Raw genomic sequence first — 19,901 nt, forward strand, 5'->3', positions numbered from 1 at the left:
TATGGGTAACAGTGACATAGATCTCCTCTTGAATTTACAGGTGATGTCATGATGTTCGGACTAAGCCCTCAGCTACCAGTTCTTTGTGAATGGGAAAAAGTTGATGCACAGCTCATACAGGTAGGCTGATTGAAGGAGAAAATTCTTGGGAAATGGTCTGGATACAACCTTGGTGACAGGGTCACCTGCCCCCCTTCCTGTATCATTACCCAGGTCGTTACAACACAAAAGACTAATGGGCACACAGCCAGCACCTCAGCTACTCAGGATGTTACGAAACAGCCAAACAATCCGCAAACAATAACTCCAACACAGCCAACCAATCCACCGACAGCAACTAAGCCAGCACTCCACACATCCCCACCAATATTTACAGAGAGACAGCAGCTCCGATCACACTTTGCTCGCACAAGCACGAAGGCGAAGACCCCAGCCTGAAGATGACAAGTGGGACCTCGTTGAAACTTCGCCAAGATACTCTCAATCTTACACGGGAAAAGACCCGAATACGCCAAGATATATATCTCCCCTCACCGTGATTATCTCAGTGCCTTTTGCAAGGAAAGACACTCCGCGCAAGCAAAACCAATACCTGGTATTGTATTAGCCTTTGGTGTCTAAATATTGTCATTTGTTTCTTCCAGGGTTGTGTAACCTTAGACGAAGTGGCTGTGCTTTTCTCCGAAGAGGAGTGGGCGCTGCTGAATCCCTACCAGAAAGCTCTGCACAGGGAGGTCATGGAGCAGATCAGCGGGATTGTGGCCTCTCTTGGTAAGGGATCCATCTTTCTTTTATAATAAACACCAATCACTTTCTAAGGGATATGTTTAAATATTAAATTAGCCATATTTCAGAGGCAGAGGTCCAGCCGACTTTGTCCGATATCAGAAAAGATTAGCCGCATTCACACAACCTATACAGATACGGTGTTGAATAGGAATTTAATAAATCTAATGATTCTCTGGAAGAAATGTATGTTCAGAGGATGCAGTTACCTCAGGAGGCCTTCAAAGTCCACCCAAAGCCACAAAGGGCATGCTTGGCTATTTCTATACTTCTTTGTCTTATCTACTGGGTCCCAGCGTTTCTTATGGGGAAAAGTGATAGCTAAGAAAATTATAAATACGTGTCTTATTCTCTGTTCAGGGTTCCCTCTTACTTTGAGGGACCCGTCTTTATTCAGCTGAATAAACGCGTATAGCTTATCAAGGCAAACACTGGGACTCTGTCTTTATTGTACCGAGCCACACCTGAAAACTGGCAGAACAGGTAGTCCTCAACTTACGACCACAACAGAGTCCAGAATTTCTGTTGCTAAGCGAGACAGTTTTTACGTGAATTTTGCAACTTTTCTTGCCTGCGTTGTTAAGTGAATCATTGCAATGGTTAAGTTAGTAACACCGTTGTTAAGTGAATCTGGCTTCCCCATTGACTTTGCTTGTCAGAAGTTCACAAAGAGGGAAATCACATGATCCCAGGACACAGCAACCGTCATAAATATGAATCAGTTGTCTGAATTTTGATCCGGTGACCATGGAGATGCTGCAACAGTTATAAGTGTGAAAGAGGCTCATAAGTCACTATTTTCGCTGCGGTTGTAACTTCAACAATCACTAAACAAACTGTTGTAAGTGGAGGACTACCTGTATACACAGACCTGGGAATTGAATCCAGTTCCCCATCAGCCAGTCCAGTAGCCTACTCATTTCAGTCCCCCTATTCACAACCAGTGGAACAACCTGCCTCCAGAAGCTGTGAATGCTCCAACACTGGAGGTTTTTAAGGAGAGACTGGACAGCCATTTGTCTGAAATGGTATAAGGTTTCCTGCCTGAGCAGGGGACTAGATGACCTCCAAGGTCCCTTCCAACTTTATTATTATTACTACTATTATTATTATTGTTGTTGTTGTTGTCTCCTGTCAATATCTCTGAAATATGTGATAAGATCATCCCGCTTCCCATCTTCAATGTTTTCCGTTCTTCCATCCACCTAAATCTCTCATTTGGATTATTTCATGAGAGGAAGCGTAATTACAAACTTAAGTTGTGATCGATTTTTTCCCCCTTTCTTTCACAAGGTGATGAAAGGAAGGCCAAAACTGACAGTCGGTCAATGCAAGAAAGAATCCTTGTACGAAGGAAACATCGGATTTCTGGAAAGGGCTTCAATCAGAGGGCAAAATCAGATGGAGATCCATTCTCACACACCGGAGACAAACCCCATCAATGTTCAGAGTGCGGAAAGGGCTTCCACCGGAAGAAAAACCTAGCGGTTCATAAAAAGACTCACCCGAGGGAGAAACCCTATAAATGCTCAGAGTGCGAGAGATTTTTCAGCTCCAGCTCAGCCATCGCTCGGCATCACAGGACTCACACAGGGGAGAGGCCTTATACGTGCCTGGAGTGTGGGAAACACTTCCTTTACAGTTCAGACCTGATTAGACACGGAAGGAAACACACGGGAGAGAAACCCTACCAGTGTGCCGAGTGTGGAAAACGTTTCCTCCGCAACACAAAGCTGATTGTCCATCGAAGGACGCATACGGGAGAGAGGCCCTATAAATGCCTGGAGTGTGGGAAGTGTTTTACCGAGAGCGCTCAGTTAAGCAGGCATCAGGTAACTCACACCGGGGAGAGGCCCTACAAATGCCACCTCACGCTTTTCACGAAGTTGGCCTTCCTTTTGGACTGGGAGGTAGTTGCGTGAGTGTGTCCCCTCTTTGGGATAGTTACGAGTCTTACGCCCTTTTCGAAGTGAACCTTGAGGGTCGATTGATCTGTAGTTTAGAGCGTGTGACCTCTCTCCGGCATATGGACGGACCTGACACCCTTTAGGAAACAGACGTCGAGGGAGCTCCTAATCCACGAAAGGAATCACACAGGAGAGAAGCCCTATCAATGCCTGGAGTGCGGGAAGTGCTTTGTTTGTAACACGCAACTCAGCATCCATCGGAGAACCCACACCGGAGAGAGACCCTACAAATGTCCAGAGTGCGAAAAATGCTTCAATCGGAAAGAAAATCTTGCTATCCATCAGCGTACTCACACGGGGGAAAAGCCCTACAAGTGCTCAGATTGTGGGAAGTGCTTCAGTTGGAACTCACAACTGGGTAGACACCAACGAGCTCACACTGGCGAGAGGCCCTTTGCTTGTCTGGAGTGTGGGAAACGCTTCCTTTGCAGTTCGGACCTGATCAGGCACGGAAGAAATCATACAGGAGAGAAACCTTACAAGTGCTCGGAGTGTGGAAAGTGTTACATTTGTAATACCCAGCTGAGTATACACCAGAGGACTCACACGGGGGAGAAACCCTATAAATGCTTGGAGTGTGGAAAAAGTTTCAGCGAGAATAGCTCCCTCACTTCCCATTACCGGATCCATACTGGAGAGAAGCCCTATAAATGTCTGGAGTGCAAAAAATGCTTTGCTCGTGGTTCTGACCTTATTAAACATGAAAAAATTCACACGGGGAAGAAACCCTACCAAGTTACGGACTGTAGAAAGAAGAACTTTCACCAGAAGGCATGTAAGAATTCAGACTAGGGAGAAAACAGACTGAGTGTCATGTGTCTGATTAACGAAACACTTAAAAGGACTTTCAGGCATATTTTTCCCTAAAAGTATTTATTAAGGTTACAGAGACGTCAGTACAGCATGGTGGAAATGCTTAGATCTGGATCCTTTTCGGTTACGCATATACATTCCAAGCATTTCCCACCCCCTTATTTTGGGGTCATGGTTCACATCTTCCAATCAACTTGGAAGATGTGATTTACTTCCAGTTTCTTTCTCCCGGGCTATCCTTATTCTCCTCCCTTTTTCCCTGTTGCCTGGTTTAACTATAAAAATACCAGACAGTTCTGCATATTGTCAAAGCAAGAATATACAGTATTTGCAGTGTTGACACTGAGGATATAGGATGTCAAAAAGGTTTATCTTCTGAGCTAGCCGTTTTTAATCAGTGGGACGATTTGTCTCCAGAAGTTCTGGGTGCTCAAACACTGGAGTTTTTAAGAAGAAATTGGACACTCATTTGTCTGAAATGGTATAGGGTTTCCTGCTTGAGCAGGGGGCTGGACTAGAACAGGGCTTTTCAACCTTTTCACCCATTGTACCACTTTTAGGATATGGCAATATCCGAGTACCATCAGTCGCCTAGCAAGGTGTCAAAAACTTGATGACCAAAAAAAAAGAGGAAAAAAGTGATAAAGTACAGGTAGTCCTCGACTTACTACAGTTTGCTTAGTGACTGTTCAAAGTTACAATGGCACTGAAAAAAGTGCCCCCCAAGCCACAGCCGAGCAAGACACCTGCCTGCCCACCCGGTGGCGCTCTTCCTCCTGTCCGAGGTTTTCATTGTTGCGAGCATTTCTGTTGAGGATTGGCAGCGAGGGTGGGGTGGGGAGGTGTTTGGTTTTTATTCCCCCCGTCTGCTGGGTGGTTGCAGCAGGTTTTGGTCACTTCACATGATCCTAGGACACTGTGACCGTCATAAATATGAACCAGTTGCCAAGCATCTGAATGTAAATCACAAGAGCCTGGAGATGCTGCAACATTCCAGCTGATTGGTGCTTCTTCTGGGCTCAGCAGAATCGCCAGGATCAGCGCCGGGTTCCAGCTGATTGATGCTTCATCAGGGCTCAGCAGAAGCACCAGGATCAGTGCCGAGCTCCAGCTGGAGCCTGGCGCTGATCCTGACGCTTCCCCTGAGCCCTGACAGTCCTGAAGAAGCACCGATCAGCTGGAAAGCAGCATGGATCCTGGTGCTTCCACTGAGCCCTGACAGGCCTGCAGCTCCAGCCATCTCTCACTCAGGTTTGTGCGGTGCTGCCACCGGTTCAGCTCATTCCCTTCCCCTGCTACCACTTTTCTAGGATGGTCGCGTACCACCTGCCAGGTGCCAATGTACCACAGATGGTACCCATACCACTGGTTGAAAAGCCCTGGACTAGAAGACCTTCAAGGTCCCTTCTATTGTTATTTTTGTTCTGTCCTTCTGAAATGTGCAAACAAAAGCATTTTTGAGTTTCTGTCGCAGCACGAAGAGATGAGATCACGTACCGGTGTACAGAAAAGGTTTCTCTCTTAGGATGTTGTTTTAAAATTTATTAGAATAAATTAAAATTTATAATCTCCCCACCCAATTGTAGAAGGAAAAAACAAGAAATTTCTCATAACTCTAGTTTCCACCCCCCCTCCTTAATGGAGATTCTCAGTCATCCAGGTCATGGTTGTCCCAAACGTGCTTTTTTCATAAGACAACTGGACTTCCTTTGTTTTTCTTTGAAGACATTTCTCTTCTCATCCAAGAAGCTTCTTCAGGAGAAGTGAAATATCTTCAAGGAAAAAACAAGTCCAGTTGCCTCTTCAAAAAGCACCTTTGGGACTCCCCCCCCCCCGTCCCTTAATGCTGATATTAATGCTAATATACTCCGCTAAATGTCGAAGTGCATTGATGTATCCCATTGAATTCATGGTTTGTATTAACAAGAATGAATTGGTGACTATCTCTTTTCCTGACCAATATTTCAATAAAGTAAAGAAGACCAACACTCCAGAAGACAGGCTTAGGATACAGGAGGATCTGGACAGACTTGAACACTGGGCGCTATCTAACAAAATGAAATTCAATGGTGAAAAAAGTAAGGTTCTACATTCAGGCAAGAAAAACCAAATGTACAGGTATAGTATAGGGGGTACCTTGCTCAATAATAGTAACTGTGAGAGGGACCTCGGAGTCCTAGTGGACAATCACTTAAATATGAGCCAGCAGTGTGCTGCAGCTGCCAAAAAGGCCAACACAGTGCTGGGCTGCATTAACAGAGGGATAGAATCAAGATCACGTGAAGTGGTAAGGCCACACTTGGAATACTGCATCCAGTTTTGGTCACCACGATGTAAAAAATATGTTGAGACTCTAGAAAGAGTACAGAGAAGAGCAACAAAGATGATCAGGGGACTGGAGGCTAAAACATATAAGGAACGGTTGCTGGAATTGGGTATGTCTAGTTTAATGAAGAGAAGGACGAGGGGGAACATGATAGCAGTCTTCCAATATCTCAGGGGCTGCCCCAAAGAAGAGGGAGTCAAGCTATTCTCCAAGGCTCCTGAAGGCAGGACAAGAAGCAACGGGTGGAAACTAATCAGGGAGAGAAGCAACCTAGAACTAAGACGAAACTTCCTGACAGTTAGAACAATTAACCAGTGGAACAACCTGCCTCCAGAAGTGGTGAATGCTCCAACACTGGAAGTTTTTAAGAAAAGACTGGACAGCCATTTCTCTGAAATGGTATAGGGTTTCCTGCCTGAGCAGGTGGTTGGACTAGATGACCTCCAAAGTCCCTTCCAACTTTATTATTATTATTATTATTATTATTATTATTATTATTATTATTATTATTATTATTATTATTATTAAATCATGCTTTTTTTAAAAAAAATTGGAAAGTGTAAAAGAAAAGAAACCCTAAGCAAGTTTCTGCATCCCTCAGGATGGAAAATCAAGAGGTATAAGGAGCCTGGGGTTGAGAGCTGAGGCCTATTTCTTGTTAAGTTGTTATCATAAGTATAAGCCAGGTTGATAACAATGCTTAAAGCATCAGGCTCAACATCAGGAGAATGTGAGTTTTAGTCCTGCCAGTCCCTCTCTAATCCTTAAGCGGAATGCAAGGATGAAATTTGTCTTTTTTTAAATAATACAGATAGTCCTTGACTAACGACCACAATTGAGCCCAAGATTTATGTTGCTAAGCGAGACATTTGTTAGGTGAATCACTGCAGTTATTAAATCGGTAACAGTTGTTAAGTGAAACTGGTTTCCCCATTGATTTTGTTTGTCTGAAAGTTGCAAAACATGATCATACAACCCCAGAAGCTGCCACCGCCATAAATATGAACCAGTGGCCAAGCTTTTTCATCTTGACCACATGACCCATCAGAGAAGCTGCAATGCCGGTAAGCGTGAAAAATGGTCATGTCACTTTTTTCAGTACCGTTGTAATTTTGAACGGTCACTAATTGGACTGTTGTAAATCGAGGACTACCTGTAATTTTATTAAAGTTTACAACGCAGAGATAAACTAATACCAGTGATAAACTAATACCAGTAATACGGCTGACACTGGACGACCAGTTGACGGCTGTGGCCAGGGGGGCGTTTTACCGGGTACGCCTGGTGCACCAGTTGCGGCCTTTTCTGGACTGGGATGCCTTGCGCACAGTCACCCATGCTCTTGTCACCTCCCGCCTGGACTACTGTAATGCTCTCTACATGGGGCTTCCCTTGAGGAGCACTCAGAGGCTCCAGTTAGTTCAGAATGCGGCCGCGCGGGCAGTGAGTCGCTCCCATGTAACGCCGCTGCTGCGCGAGCTGCACTGGCTGCCTGTGGTCTTCCGAGTGAGCTTCAAGGTGCTGATTATCACCTTTAAAGCGCGCCATGGCATCGGACCTGGTTACCTCCAAGACCGCCTTCTGCCACAGATTACCTCCCACCGGCCGATAGCGAGGGTGTCTCTCCCGGAGGAGTCCCACGGCGGTTGGTCTGTCACAGCCAACCGCTGGGGGTCCCCCTCTCGGAAGAGACAGCCTCGCGGGTGGGAGACCTTGCTCGACGGGGGTCTCTAGGCCCACTAAGGCCTAGAGGGGAGGAAGGCGGGCACCCTCAAGACTTGGCTGTTTCAGCAGGCAGGACTGGCCTAGGTATTTTAATTGGTTTTAACAAAATTTTAATAGAGCGGCCAAATTCAAATATTTATTTTTAATTATTTTAGATTTGTATTTGGTATTTATGTGGGATTGTTTTAAACTGGCTGTAAGCCGCCCTGAGTCCTCCGGGAGAAGGGCGGGGTATAAATGAAATAAATAAATAAATAAATAAATATAAAAAAGTTCAGAAAAATAAGAAAAGAGAACAGAAAAAAGAGGAAATATAAAAGATGACTCTCCCTCCAACCAGTATAAATAATTATAACACCTTCTCTGGTACTTAATTTTTTTTTAACTCTAATAACTCATCCTATATTAACAATCAGATTACAAGAAACTCATCATTGAATCCTAATCAGCCAAAGCCCATTAAGAAATATTAACATATATTTTAATCTTAATCAAAAATTCAATTTTATAATCCCTGCTTATCCCTGTCTCTATGAAACAAAGCAGAAGAAATTTCTCCCCACTTATAAATAAATCTTTGAAGCCGTGTCACAGACCTCTGGTCAAAAAAGCAGCCCCATTAACAGCTACCAGAAATTGTAATCTTGTGGAAAACGAAAGAACTCTTACGAATTCCAGAGGGGTTTAGCAGAGAAGTTTATTTGCGCAGGTTCAGAGGATATAGAAATAGGCAATTCTGAACGAGGAGGGCGGGATTAGACTTCAGTTTTTATACTACCCTTCTTTCAGGAACAAAGGGACTACACATGGTAATACACTGTAATACATTTGGATCGTTTCTCACGGGCATACAATGGAAGGTTTTGCTACATACAAAGTATCTATGTGCAATGCGCATTTGGTTAGCCCCATATTACTGACACAGAACTTTCCCAGTGAATTTTCCCAGTGATTATGCATTACATCATTATTCTAGCAATTATGCAGACACATCATTATTGCAGACAAATCATTATTCTAATAATTGTTCATTTTACTACATTAGTAATATATGTATTTTGACAAAACCTTTTCAAAAACGTAACCAAGAAAAGGGCAGAGATTCGTCCAGGCAGTCGCCAGAAATCACAAATCAGTTGGAGGCGCATGTGGGCACACGCAATCATAAACGGTATGGAAGAGTTAGTATGCTGAGTCCTGTTAAGTCCAGAATGTGGTTTATGATTCCAGAAAGCCCAATCTCTCGGCAGTTTTCCATCATTCCATAAAAATAAAATTGGCTGGAATTTTCCGTCAGAAAACCTTTTCAGCCCCAGAGATTAAATTCTTCTCCCTCATCATTAACAGCCCTTTGTTTTCCTCCCTTCCTTCCTCCCTTCCCTTTCCTTTCCTTTCCTTCCTTTCCTTTCCTTTCCTTTGTTCTTTATGCCATCCGTCTTGTAAATTCACAGGATTCTTTTTTTTGCTATGTATATGTACTGTATACATTTGAACTAGAGTGATGTTTCTCTGTGTCATGTGTGTGTGTGTGCAAAACAGCATTTGAGAGCTGAATGCAGCGAAATTGCATTTTAATGTATGCTTAGTGTGCATTTAAAGTGACAATAAAGAATTCTAATCTAATCTAATTCTATTCTTCCTTCCTTTCTCCCTCCAGTCAGTCAGTCAGTGACCCAGTCATTCTTTTTTGGTGATATCTTAAGTGGCCATTAAAAGTATCAAAATACGTAGCTTTGTCAAAAGGAATATTTGACGTTTCTCGGCAGCTTTTATATGAAGCAATAACCCAATCCAGATAAATATATCGAAGCTACCGGCAGGTGAGCAGGGAGGCAAAATCTTTCATTATAAGGGTATCCAAAATGTCTGGTCAAAAAAGTCAAAATGGCCACAAAACTGCAATTGAAGCTCTGCATGTTATGGGCATCCAATTGCGTCGTCAATGGTCTCCCACTTGACTTTGTCCTGCAGACACAACTGCTCTCATAAATCCTAGATTGTTTTGGCACTCGTCTTAAGTTAACCTGCACATGATTCCTCTCTGGGCATACCAGGCTGGCAGGATATGTATATGTATATACCAGGGTAGGCAACCTTGGCTCTTTTATGACTTGTGGACTTCAACTCCCAGAATTCCTGAGCCAGCCATGCTGAAGGGAAAGGGAGAGTTTCCAAGCTGAGCCATGCTGGCTGAGGAATTCTGGGAGTTGAAGTCCACGAGTCATAAAAGAGCCAAGGTTGCCTACCCCTGGTATATACTGTATGTCAGTGGTTCTCAACCTTTTTAATGCCGCGACCCCCAACCGGTCGTAAGTCGAGCACTAAACCAGTCGTAAGTTGAGGACTACCCAACCGGTCGTAAGTCGAGGACTTTCCCTGCCCGGGACAGCCGCGCATGCGTGGTTCCGCCCCCTGCACCGGCCGAGGCATAGCTGGCAAGCGGCAGAGACGGAGCAGGCCGACCACCAGCTGGCCCAGCTCAAGGGAGGTAAGGCACCCGCCGGAAAAGGGGAAAAAATGGCGGACAGCCTTGCTTGGCGACCCCCGTGAAATGGTCGATCGACCCCAAATGGGGTCGCGACCCATAGGTTGAGAACCGCTGCTGTATGTAAAGAGGTAGTGTTCAGCTTACAAGAGCTGGTTTAATGTCCGTTCAAAGTTACAATGGCATTGAAAAAAAGTGACATGACCATTTTTCACTTAATGACTGTTGCAGCATCCCCAGGGTCACGTGATCGTCTTTTCCAACCTTCTGGCAAACAAAGTCAGTGAGGAAGCCACATTCCCTTAACAACCGTGTTGCTAATTGGAGGGACGTTCCTTGGGGATAGTGGGATCCTGAATGAAGAGTTAAGGAAGTTGATAGGTCTCTGTACTAAAAATCAAAATTCTCTGGCTGTAAAAGCTGCAATAGGGAGGTGGGCAGTACAGGCAGAGAAAAAGGCAGCTTTTCAGTCACAGACTTATTTGATTACATATTTGTGTGTGTCTAGTCCACGGGTAAGCAACCTTGGCTCTTTTATGACTCATGGACTTCAACTCCCAGAATCCCTGAGCCAGCCATGCTGAGGGGAAAGGGAGAGGTTTCCAAGCTGAGCCATGCTGGCTCTGGAATTCTGGGAGTTGAAGTCCACGAGTCCTAAAAGAGCCAAGGTTGCCTACCCCTGGTCTAGTCCAATACCTAACCTAAAACGTAAGCCAGCACCAAACTGGTTCTCAGATAATAAATTTTGTGTTAGGTACTGGACTAGAAAGCAGGAGTCTGTGAGTTCTAGGCTTCTCTTAGTCCTGAAAGCCAGCTGAGTTGAAGTCCACCCATCCAAAAGTCACTGAGACTGAGAAACACTGATATAAATTTATTTAACCAACCAATAAACAAGTGTTTGGTTTAACACAGAATAATTGTGTTTATTCCAAACATCAGGCAGACAGCCAAGCTGAAAGGAAAGACAATTATCCAGTAATTAGTTATTTCTCTACTAGGGATGATACGATAGCAGTCTTCCAATATCTAAGGGGCTGACATAAAGAAGAGTGGGGGTCAACCTTAGGAAGGAAAGGAAAGTGGATGAGGGCGGAGGCAAGGTGGGGACTGCCGAGCGTTTCCAATAATGTATTGAGTTGGATTGTTTTTTCTGTTTGTGTTATAAATGCATCATATTACTTATTGTTTAATTATAAAAATTAATAAAATTTTATTTTTTTTAAAAAAAAGAGTGGGGGTCAACCTGTTCTCCAAAGCACCAGAAGACAGTACAAGAAGTAACAGATGGAAACTAATCGAAGAGGGATCTAACCTAGAAATAAGGAGAAATTTCCTGAGAGTGGGAACAGTTAATCAGTTGAAAGACTTGCCTCCAAAAATAGAATAGAATTCTTCATTAGCCAAGTGTAATTAGACACACACACGGAATTTGTCTCCGGTGCATAAGCTCTCAGTGTACATACAAACAACAAGTGATAATCACAATCATAATCATAAAATACAATCATCGCTGGAGGTTTTTAAGAAGAGCTTGGACAGCTATTTGTCCGAAATAACAGAATTACAGAATAGCAGAGTTGGAAGGGACCTTGGAGGTCTTCTAGTCCAAACCCCTGCTCAGGCAGGAAACCCCTATACCCTATACCAGGGGTAGGCAACCTTGGCTATTTTATGACTCGTGGACTTCAATTCCCAGAATTCCTGAGCCAGCATGGCTCAGCTTGGAAACCTCTCCCTTTCCCCTCAGCATGGCTGGCTCAGGAATTCTGGGAGTTGAAGTCCACGAGTCATAAAAGAGCCAAGGTTGCCTACCCCTGCCCTATACCTATACCAGGGGTAGGCAACCTCGGCTCTTTTATGACTCATGGACTTCAGCTCCCAGAATTCCTGAGTCAGCATAGCTGACTCAGGAATTCTGGGAGTTGAAGTTCATGAGTCATAAAAGAGCCGAGGTTGCCTACCCCCGACCTATACCATTCCAGAAAGGGTCTCCTTCTTGAGCAGGGGGTCGGACTAGAAGACCTCCAAGGTCCCTTCCAACTCTGCTATTCTGTAATTCCTCGAGGCCACCAAATCTTGAGATGGAGCTTGACTTAGAATACAGGGCATCGCATCCTAGAGCTCTTCGGTCCTCGAGGAGTTAAAGAAACGGAAGAGGGGTTCCTAGAGAGGAAGGAACTGGGAGGGGGGCGGGAGGAAGTGGAGGACTGAGTCTTTCCAGCGAAGGCACGCCCTGCTTCTGGCAGAAATGCAGGAGGCGCGAGACTGGCGTCACTGCGCGGTGCAGGTTGCGTCCTTTGCTTGCAAACTCCGGCAGGCAGCAGCAGCAGCAGCTTCTGATCGCCTCTCCGAAGAGCATCTGGTAAGAACCTGTTTGCAGAGCAATCCAATGCATCCTGACCCAGGTGGGAGGCGTTGTCTGCATCAGCACCTTGGGCTGGGAGGGTCCCTGCTTTGGCCATCGCGGGCTAGGCGTGCAATTTGCTCAGTTTTGCCAGTCACCTGGCGGGTGAGTGAAGGCTGGACCTGAATCCAGATCTTTCTGGTCCAATTGATGATGGGTTGTTGATCAAGTCGGTGTCGACTGAGAGCGACCACATAGCTAGAGAGATTTTTTTTTTCTCCTGGATTTTCTCTGTCCTTAAGCCGATCCTTCGGGTCTTCCAACCTAGAACTAAGGAGAAATGTCCTGACAGTTAGAACAATTAACCAGTGGAACAACCTGACCCCAGAAGCAGTGGGTGCTCCAACCCTGGACGTTTTTAAGAAGAGACTGGACAGCCATTTGTCTGAAATGGTTTTCTTGATAAGATGTTGTTGTTTTTTCAGATAAGGTTTGCCATTTCCTTCTTCCCAGGGCTGAGAGAGAGTGTCTGGCCCAAGATCACCCAGCTGACTTTGTCCCTAAGGCAGAACTAGAATGCACAGTCTCCTGGTTTCTAGCTTTGTGCCTTAGCCATTACACCAAACTGGCTAAACTAGAAATCAAGAAAAATAAGAGAATTCCATCAGTATTTCTCCCCATCACCTAGGTCAGGGGAAGGCAACCTTGGCTCTTTTATGACTCATGGACTTCAAATCCCAGAATTCCTGAGCCAATATGGCTCAGCTTGGAAACCTCCCTTTCCCCTCAGCATGGCTGGCTCAGGAATTCTGGGAGTTGAAGTCCACGAGTCATAAAAGAGCCAAGGTTGCCTACCCCTGACCTAGGGAGATGCTAAGGAGATAAATTAAAATTGTCCTTTTTAAATACCCAAAACAGTATTTTCCAATCTCAGCTACTTCAACTGTGCGTGGACTTCAACTCCCAGAATTCTGTCGCCAGACACCGACTGGGGAATTCTGAGAGTTGAAGCCCACACATTTTAAAGTTGCTGAGATTAAGAAATAGTGACCCTAAATTTAGTTGGCAAAGCCTCACTACGCAACAGTCAGATCGGTCTCTAGAAAATCTGTCCCTCAGCTATCTGGCTTTTGCTTGCCTCGTCTTACTGCAGAAATAGAGAGTCCTCAATTTACAACAGTTCATTTAGTGACCACTCAAAGTTGCAACAGCACTGAAAAAAGTGACATGACCATTTTTTTTCATGCTTACGACCATTGCAGCCTCCCCACGATCGCGCAATCTAAATTTGGACGCTTGGCAACTGGCACGTATTTGTGATGTTTACAGTGTCCTGGGGTCATGTGATCCCCTTTCGCAAAAGTCAATAGAGAAGCCAAATTCACTTAACAACCGTGTGACTAACTCAACAACTGCAGTGATTCACTTAACAATTGTGGCAGGAAGGGTCGTAAAATGGGGCAAAACTCACTTAACAACTGTCTCGCTTAGCAACAGAAATTTTGGGCTCAGTTGTGGTCGTTAAGCTGAGGACTACCTATATTCCCCTGCTTTCTCAGAAATATAAATTGTGTCTCCCCTCGGCTTTACAGGGTTGGGTCCACGCACTGCTTTTTAAGCAGCAAGCGATTTTCTGGCCATGTTAAGTGTTGTCCAGTCAAATCTACGGCGACCGAACGCTGATGGGCCCCAAGCAAAACGTGCCGTTTCTTGCAGTCAAGTGGGTAGCAGTGCCCAAATTTGGGTAGCGACTGTTGACAATGTCTCAGGAGGCCCTACGCCGAGTCTGAGCGCACAGCCTCAGCCCTTCCGGCAGTTTTGCTATCAGGAAGTTGAGGGTCCCCGAGAGACTTGCAGCCGACTCCACGAACTTTGTCGTCTGTGGTTGAAGCCGGAACTTCACACCAAAGCGGAGATCTTGGATCTGGTGGTGCTGGAGCAGTTTCTGACCGTCTTGCCCCCAGAGATCGAGTGCTGGGTGAGACAGTGTGGGGCAGACACCAGTTCTCAAGCGGTGGCCCTGGCCGAAGGTTTTCTCCTGAGCCAAGCAGAAGATAGGAAGCAGGAAGATCAAAAGGTGAGGGAGATGCCTCCTGGCTGATTGGAGAGGTGGGCGAATTGTCCTGGAGGTCACCCTTTTCCTAATTCCGTCAGATTTTTCTGGAAATCGTCTCTGGAGGAGATTGAGGAGATCCTTCCCCCCCCCCCAGGATCTTGTCCTCTTTCTAATCTCTGCCCTTGGGTGATTCTCTCTCTGGTGCAGAAACATGTCGCTGAACTGGCTCCACAGTGGATCTTAGAAGGAGATCATCGAGATGGTATATCACTGGGTAAGGAATATGAAGTCATTTTCTAACTCAGTTTCTCCCCCCCTTCTTGATTTTCTTCAAAGATAACTGTCATATTGGGTATAGTTGGCTTCTGGGAAATATTTTTAGGGTTTTGTCTACCCATATTATCATTTTCTGGGAAAGATTGAGGGCAATAGAAGAACCCCTGCTGTCTCTTACTCCATCGACCTACCTCAGTGACTTCGTCATCCGCACTCGAATTTACCTGAGGTCTTCTACCATCTCCTGTCCTTCCGGACCTCCTTTCAACAGGTACCCTAGCGTTACCCAGCCTGTGCTGAAGCGTTGATTGTTGTTGTTGTAATGGTAAAACTTTTCTCGAATTTACTCCTCCTTCTAAAACGTGACCTCTTTTCCCATTGAATTGAATACAGGTAGTCCTTGACTTACAACCGTTCATTTAGTGGCCATTCAAAGTTATAACGGCACTGAAAAAAAGTGACTTATGTCCGTTTTTTCACACTTATGACCCTTGCAGCATCCCCTGGTCACGTGATCACAATTCAGACTCTTGGCAACTGACTCGTATTTATGATGGTTGCAGTGTCCCAGAGTCATATGATCCCCCTTTTGTGACCTTCTGATAAAGTCAGTGGAGAAGCCAGATTCACTTAACAACCGTGTTACTAATTTAACAACTGCAGGGATTCACTTAAGAACCCTGACAAGAAAAGTCGTAAAATGGAGCAAAACTCACTTAACAAATTTCTCACTTAGCAATTGTGAGCAATTGGGCTCAGTTGTGGTCTTAAGTTGAGGACTATCTGTATTGAACTTGAAAAATACGCTTCTGTGATCATGACCACAGTGATTGGCAACTGGCTCGCACTTACAGTGGTGGCCAAAATTGTGGAAACCTTTTGGGAAAAGTGTATTTTTGAGGTTTGATGGCTAATAACACCATTTTGGGGGGGAGTGGCACCATAAAATTATATATCAATGGAAAGATAATTTAATCAAGAATGTAATGCAACAAAGTTTGTTCAATTATCTATACTGTATTCTATGAAAAGTTATAGCCAAATAACCAGAAAAAGGAAGCACAACTTGCTTAGGTTGATATCAGGTAGCTTTCCTTCATCCGATTGTAGCCAATGAGCATGAGTGTTTAGAGAGCCAATCAGATGTCATCTTGTTTTGGCAATGAGCCAATCAGATCACAGTAGGATTCAGTTATTGATGTCATGTATTGAAGCTGAGAGGTGGACATTTGTCAGTGTGTTATGTGATCGCTATCAAGTTGGTTGGGGGGGGGTTTTGTGTTCTTTTATTTAGTGAGCTTGTAAAACGTAATAAAATTAAAGTCATGGTGCAAAGAGTTGACTGGTTGCCCAGATAGCGATGTAAAATAGTATTATTAAGTGAACAAGGCTACAGTTGTAAAGAAATTAGAAGAAAAATGGGTGGAAACTTATCCAAAGGTGGCATTTCTGCTGTACGCTTTTCCCAAAAGGTTTCCACAATTTTGGCCACTACTGTATGATCAGTTGTAACATCCGCTGTCATATGTTGCAACCTTCCCTGCAGGCTTCCCCAGAAAGTCATTGGGGAAGCTGGCATGGAAGGTCATAAGTCGCCAGGGTAAGTTTCTCCATTACGCAAGTAGTCCTCGGCTTATGACCACAATCGAGGCCAAAACTTCTGCTGTTAAGTGAGACATTTGTTAAGTGAGTTTTGCCCCATTTTATGACCTTTCTTGCCATAGTTGTTAAGTGAATCACTGCAGTTGTTAAATTAGTAACACGGTTGTTAAGTGAATCTGGCTTCCCCATTGACTTTGCTTGTCAGGAGGTCGGAAAGGGGGATCACGTGACCCCAGGACACTGCAACGGTCATAAATATGAGTCAGTTGCCAAACGTCTGAATTTTGATCACGTCGTGGGGGCGCTTGAAAGGGTCGTAACTCACATTTAAGTAAGCCAAATTTTTCAGTGCCGTTGTAACTTTGAACAGTCGCTAAATGAACTGTTGTAAGTCGAGGACTGTCTTTGCTGCTGCCGTGCAAGTCACACACCCTCCCCAAGCCTCACCATAGCGCTCACCCCTCATGCAGCCTCAAGCCCCACTGTAACCACCCTCGCACACTCACTTTGCACTCTTGTACACCCTCCCCAAGCCTTGCCGTGCCTCCCTCGTGAACCCTTGCTCCACCCCCACCCCCCTACTCTGCAGCAGCCACTTATCTGCCTTCTTCCCTTGGACTTGCGATTTCCTGCCGGCTTCCCCACTGACTTGGTTGTGGGGAGCTCACAGGAAGTTTACTCACCTAATTGGTTAATGACAGCAATGGCAAGGGATTTCCACTGTTAAGGGATGCAGTCAGACTTTATAAACACGTCTCTTAATGTAGGAAATTCTGCTTGAAATTGCTGTTTTAAGTTGAGGACTGTCTGCATTTAAAATCCCTTCCCCCCCTTCCTTCCTCCCTTTCTCTCTCCCTCCCTTCCTTCCTTTCCTTCCTTTATTTCTTTCCTTCTTTTCCTTTCTTCTTTTCCTTCCTCCCTTCCTTCCCTTTCTTCCTTAAATTCCTTTACTTACTTACTTACTTCCTTCCCTTCTTTCTTTTTCTCTTTTTCCCTTCCTTCCTTCCTTTCTCCCTTCCTTTCTTCCTCCCTTCCCTTTTCTTCCTTTCCTTCCTTCCTCCCTCCCTTTCTCCCTTCCTCCCTCCCTCCCTCACTTCCTTTCCTTCCTTCCTTTCTTTCCTTTTCCTTTCTTCCTTTCCTTCCTCCCTTCCCTTCCTTCCTTAAATTCCTTTTCTTCCTTTCCTTCCTCCCTTCCTTCCTTTCCTTCCTTCCCTTCTTTCTTTTTCTTTTTCTCTTCCTTCCTTCCTTTCTCCCATCCTTCCTTCCTCCCTTCCCTTTTCTTCCTTTCCTTCCTTCCTTCCTTCCTTCCTTTCTTTCCTTCCCTTCTTTCTTTTTCTCTTTTTCTCTTCCTTCCTTTCTTCCTTCCTTCCTCCCTTCCCTTTCCTTTCTTCCTCCCTTTCTCCCTCCCTCCCTTCCTTCCTTTCCTTCCTTCCTTCCTTCCTTTCTTTCCTTCTTTTCCTTTCTTCCTTTCCTTCCTCCCTTCCTTCCCTTCCTTTTCTTCCTTTCCTTCCTTCCTCCCTCCCTTCTTTCCTTCCTTCCCTTCTTTCTTTTTCTTTTTCTCTTCCTTCCTTTCTCCCTTCCTTCCTTCTTCCCTTTTCTTCCTTTCCTTCCTTTCTTTCCTTCCCTTCCTTTTCTTCCTTCCCTTCTTTCTTTTTCTCTTTTTCTCTTCCTTCCTTCCTTCCTCCCTTCCCTTTTCTTCCTTTCCTTCCTTTCCTTCCTTCCTTCCTTCCCTTCCTTTTCTTCCTTCCCTTCTTTCTTTTTCTCTTTTTCTCTTCCTTCCTTCCTTGCTTCCTTCCTGCCTGCCGGCCTGCCTGTAGAAATGAACATGAAGCCTAGTTTGTGTCTCTAACTAACTTCCGTCAGAAGATACTCCTTCTTCAACAGCATATAAACAAATGCAAGGAGTCCCTGACTTAAGATCATAATTTGGACCAGAAATCTGGTTGTGAGTCAAGGCACCCACCTGACTAGACCCATTTTTTCTACTTATTTTTTTCTGGTGGTTGTTAAAGTGAATCGCAGCGGTGGTTAAACAAACCCCTTCTTCCAAATAGTTGTGGGGGGGGGGGTTGTTTTTGTTTTTTGGCCGGAAACTGGCAAAACGTGTCGCAAATCATGGCCAGGTGAGCGTAGGAAACTGCATCCGGTCCTAAAGGTGAGCTGGTTGCCAAGCGTCCTGTGACTGCAGTGCGGAGGGACATTTTACACAACTCTTAACGCATCTGTCGTAACTCCGAAAGTTCATAAAATGACCGGCCGTGATCTGAGGACTACCCATATCTTAGAACAGGGGTGTCAAACTCAATTTCACTGAGGGCCGCATCAGCATTGCGGTTGCCCTGGGGGGGTCGGGTGGCCAGAGTGGGTACAGCCTACTGGGTGGGCGTGGATGGAGTGGGTGTGGCCTACTGGGTAGGCGTGGCCAGTTCTACATCATTCACGTCAAGGGGGCCTGTGGGGGCCTGAGCAGGAGTGGGACAGATCTGAGGGTCTCTGGCAGAAGGGGGTGGAACCAGGGCAAGTGCCAAGGCATGGTCCACTGGGGCAAGTGCCAAGATGGCCACCACAAAATTGTACATTGGCTCCCGGCCGGCCTGGGCCAGGGCCAAGGCAGCGGGGGCCGTTCCCTCACTGTTTCCAGGATGGTTTCGCGGTCCACATGAAACCACGTCGTGGGCCGCATCCGGCCCCTGGGCCTTGTGTTTGACATGTCTGTCTTAGAAAATTTTGGACATTTTGCCTAGAAGTGGGGAGTGGGCGGGGGAGGTTTGTCCCTAACTAAAATAAATATCCCCTATGTTTGTCCCTTTCTAGGAACGGCACCGAGGCCGACTGGCTTACGCCCCTGTTTGTCTCTTGATGGTTCAGTAGAAACCTGTCCTTTGCCACAGGACCAGGTACGTGAGAAACAACATCCAGTGACTGCTAGGCTGCTTCCTCTCTTACCTTCCCTCCGTCACACTTGTCATGCCTCCGTCCGAGCCTGACTCCGAGGAAGACACGGAGTTCCCTGTTGAGGCCCAGGAGGGGGAGTCTGTGGCTTCGGAGGACTGTGGGGAGGAGCAGGCTGAGGCAGGCCAGGGCCCTTCAGGTTTGGAACAGGGAAGGCAGAGCTCAGGCGAGGAGCAAGGCCCCTCCCCACCAGATCCCAGAGCAAGGAGAGCAGAGAGGAGGAGGGAACAACGGAGGCAGGCTCACTTGCTCGGGAGGAGAGCGTCCCGCCCCACTCCACAAGGCACACCTGGGGAGTAGCTATTTAAGGAGACGCTGTGGGGTAGGGCATTTGCCGGGAACAAACGTGAACTCTTGTGATGTGAGCTCTTGTACCTGGACTCTTTGTATTTTGGATTAAGTTTGTTTCCTGCTGCATGACCACAGACTACATTCTTGATCTCTCCTTGCAGTCTGCAGTTTGCAATTTGCAGTTCGCAGGCAAGCTGAAAGTTAAAAGGATTCTACGTTTTCTTGTTATCTGTCTTGCTTTAAGAACAGTGTAAACTTCCCTGGCTGTTTTGTTTGAA

General features: G+C 45.6%; 1 protein-coding gene across 1 annotated transcript in view; it reads left to right on the top strand.

The window, feature by feature from the left end:
* LOC107290734 (zinc finger protein 721-like) overlaps nt 1–19,901 on the top strand; it is a 78,155-nt gene that overhangs the window by 26,907 nt on the left and 31,347 nt on the right. Inside the window, exons 3-4 of the mRNA XM_029284807.1 lie at nt 2,203–2,602; nt 2,852–3,394. Of these exons, the coding sequence (XP_029140640.1) occupies nt 2,203–2,602; nt 2,852–3,394 (943 nt within the window). The remainder of the gene's footprint in view (nt 1–2,202; nt 2,603–2,851; nt 3,395–19,901) is intronic.

The sequence above is a fragment of the Protobothrops mucrosquamatus genome, unplaced genomic scaffold (assembly GCF_001527695.2).
Source record: "Protobothrops mucrosquamatus isolate PMUCROS unplaced genomic scaffold, P.Mucros_1.0 scaffold962, whole genome shotgun sequence".
Lineage (NCBI taxonomy): Eukaryota > Metazoa > Chordata > Lepidosauria > Squamata > Viperidae > Protobothrops > Protobothrops mucrosquamatus.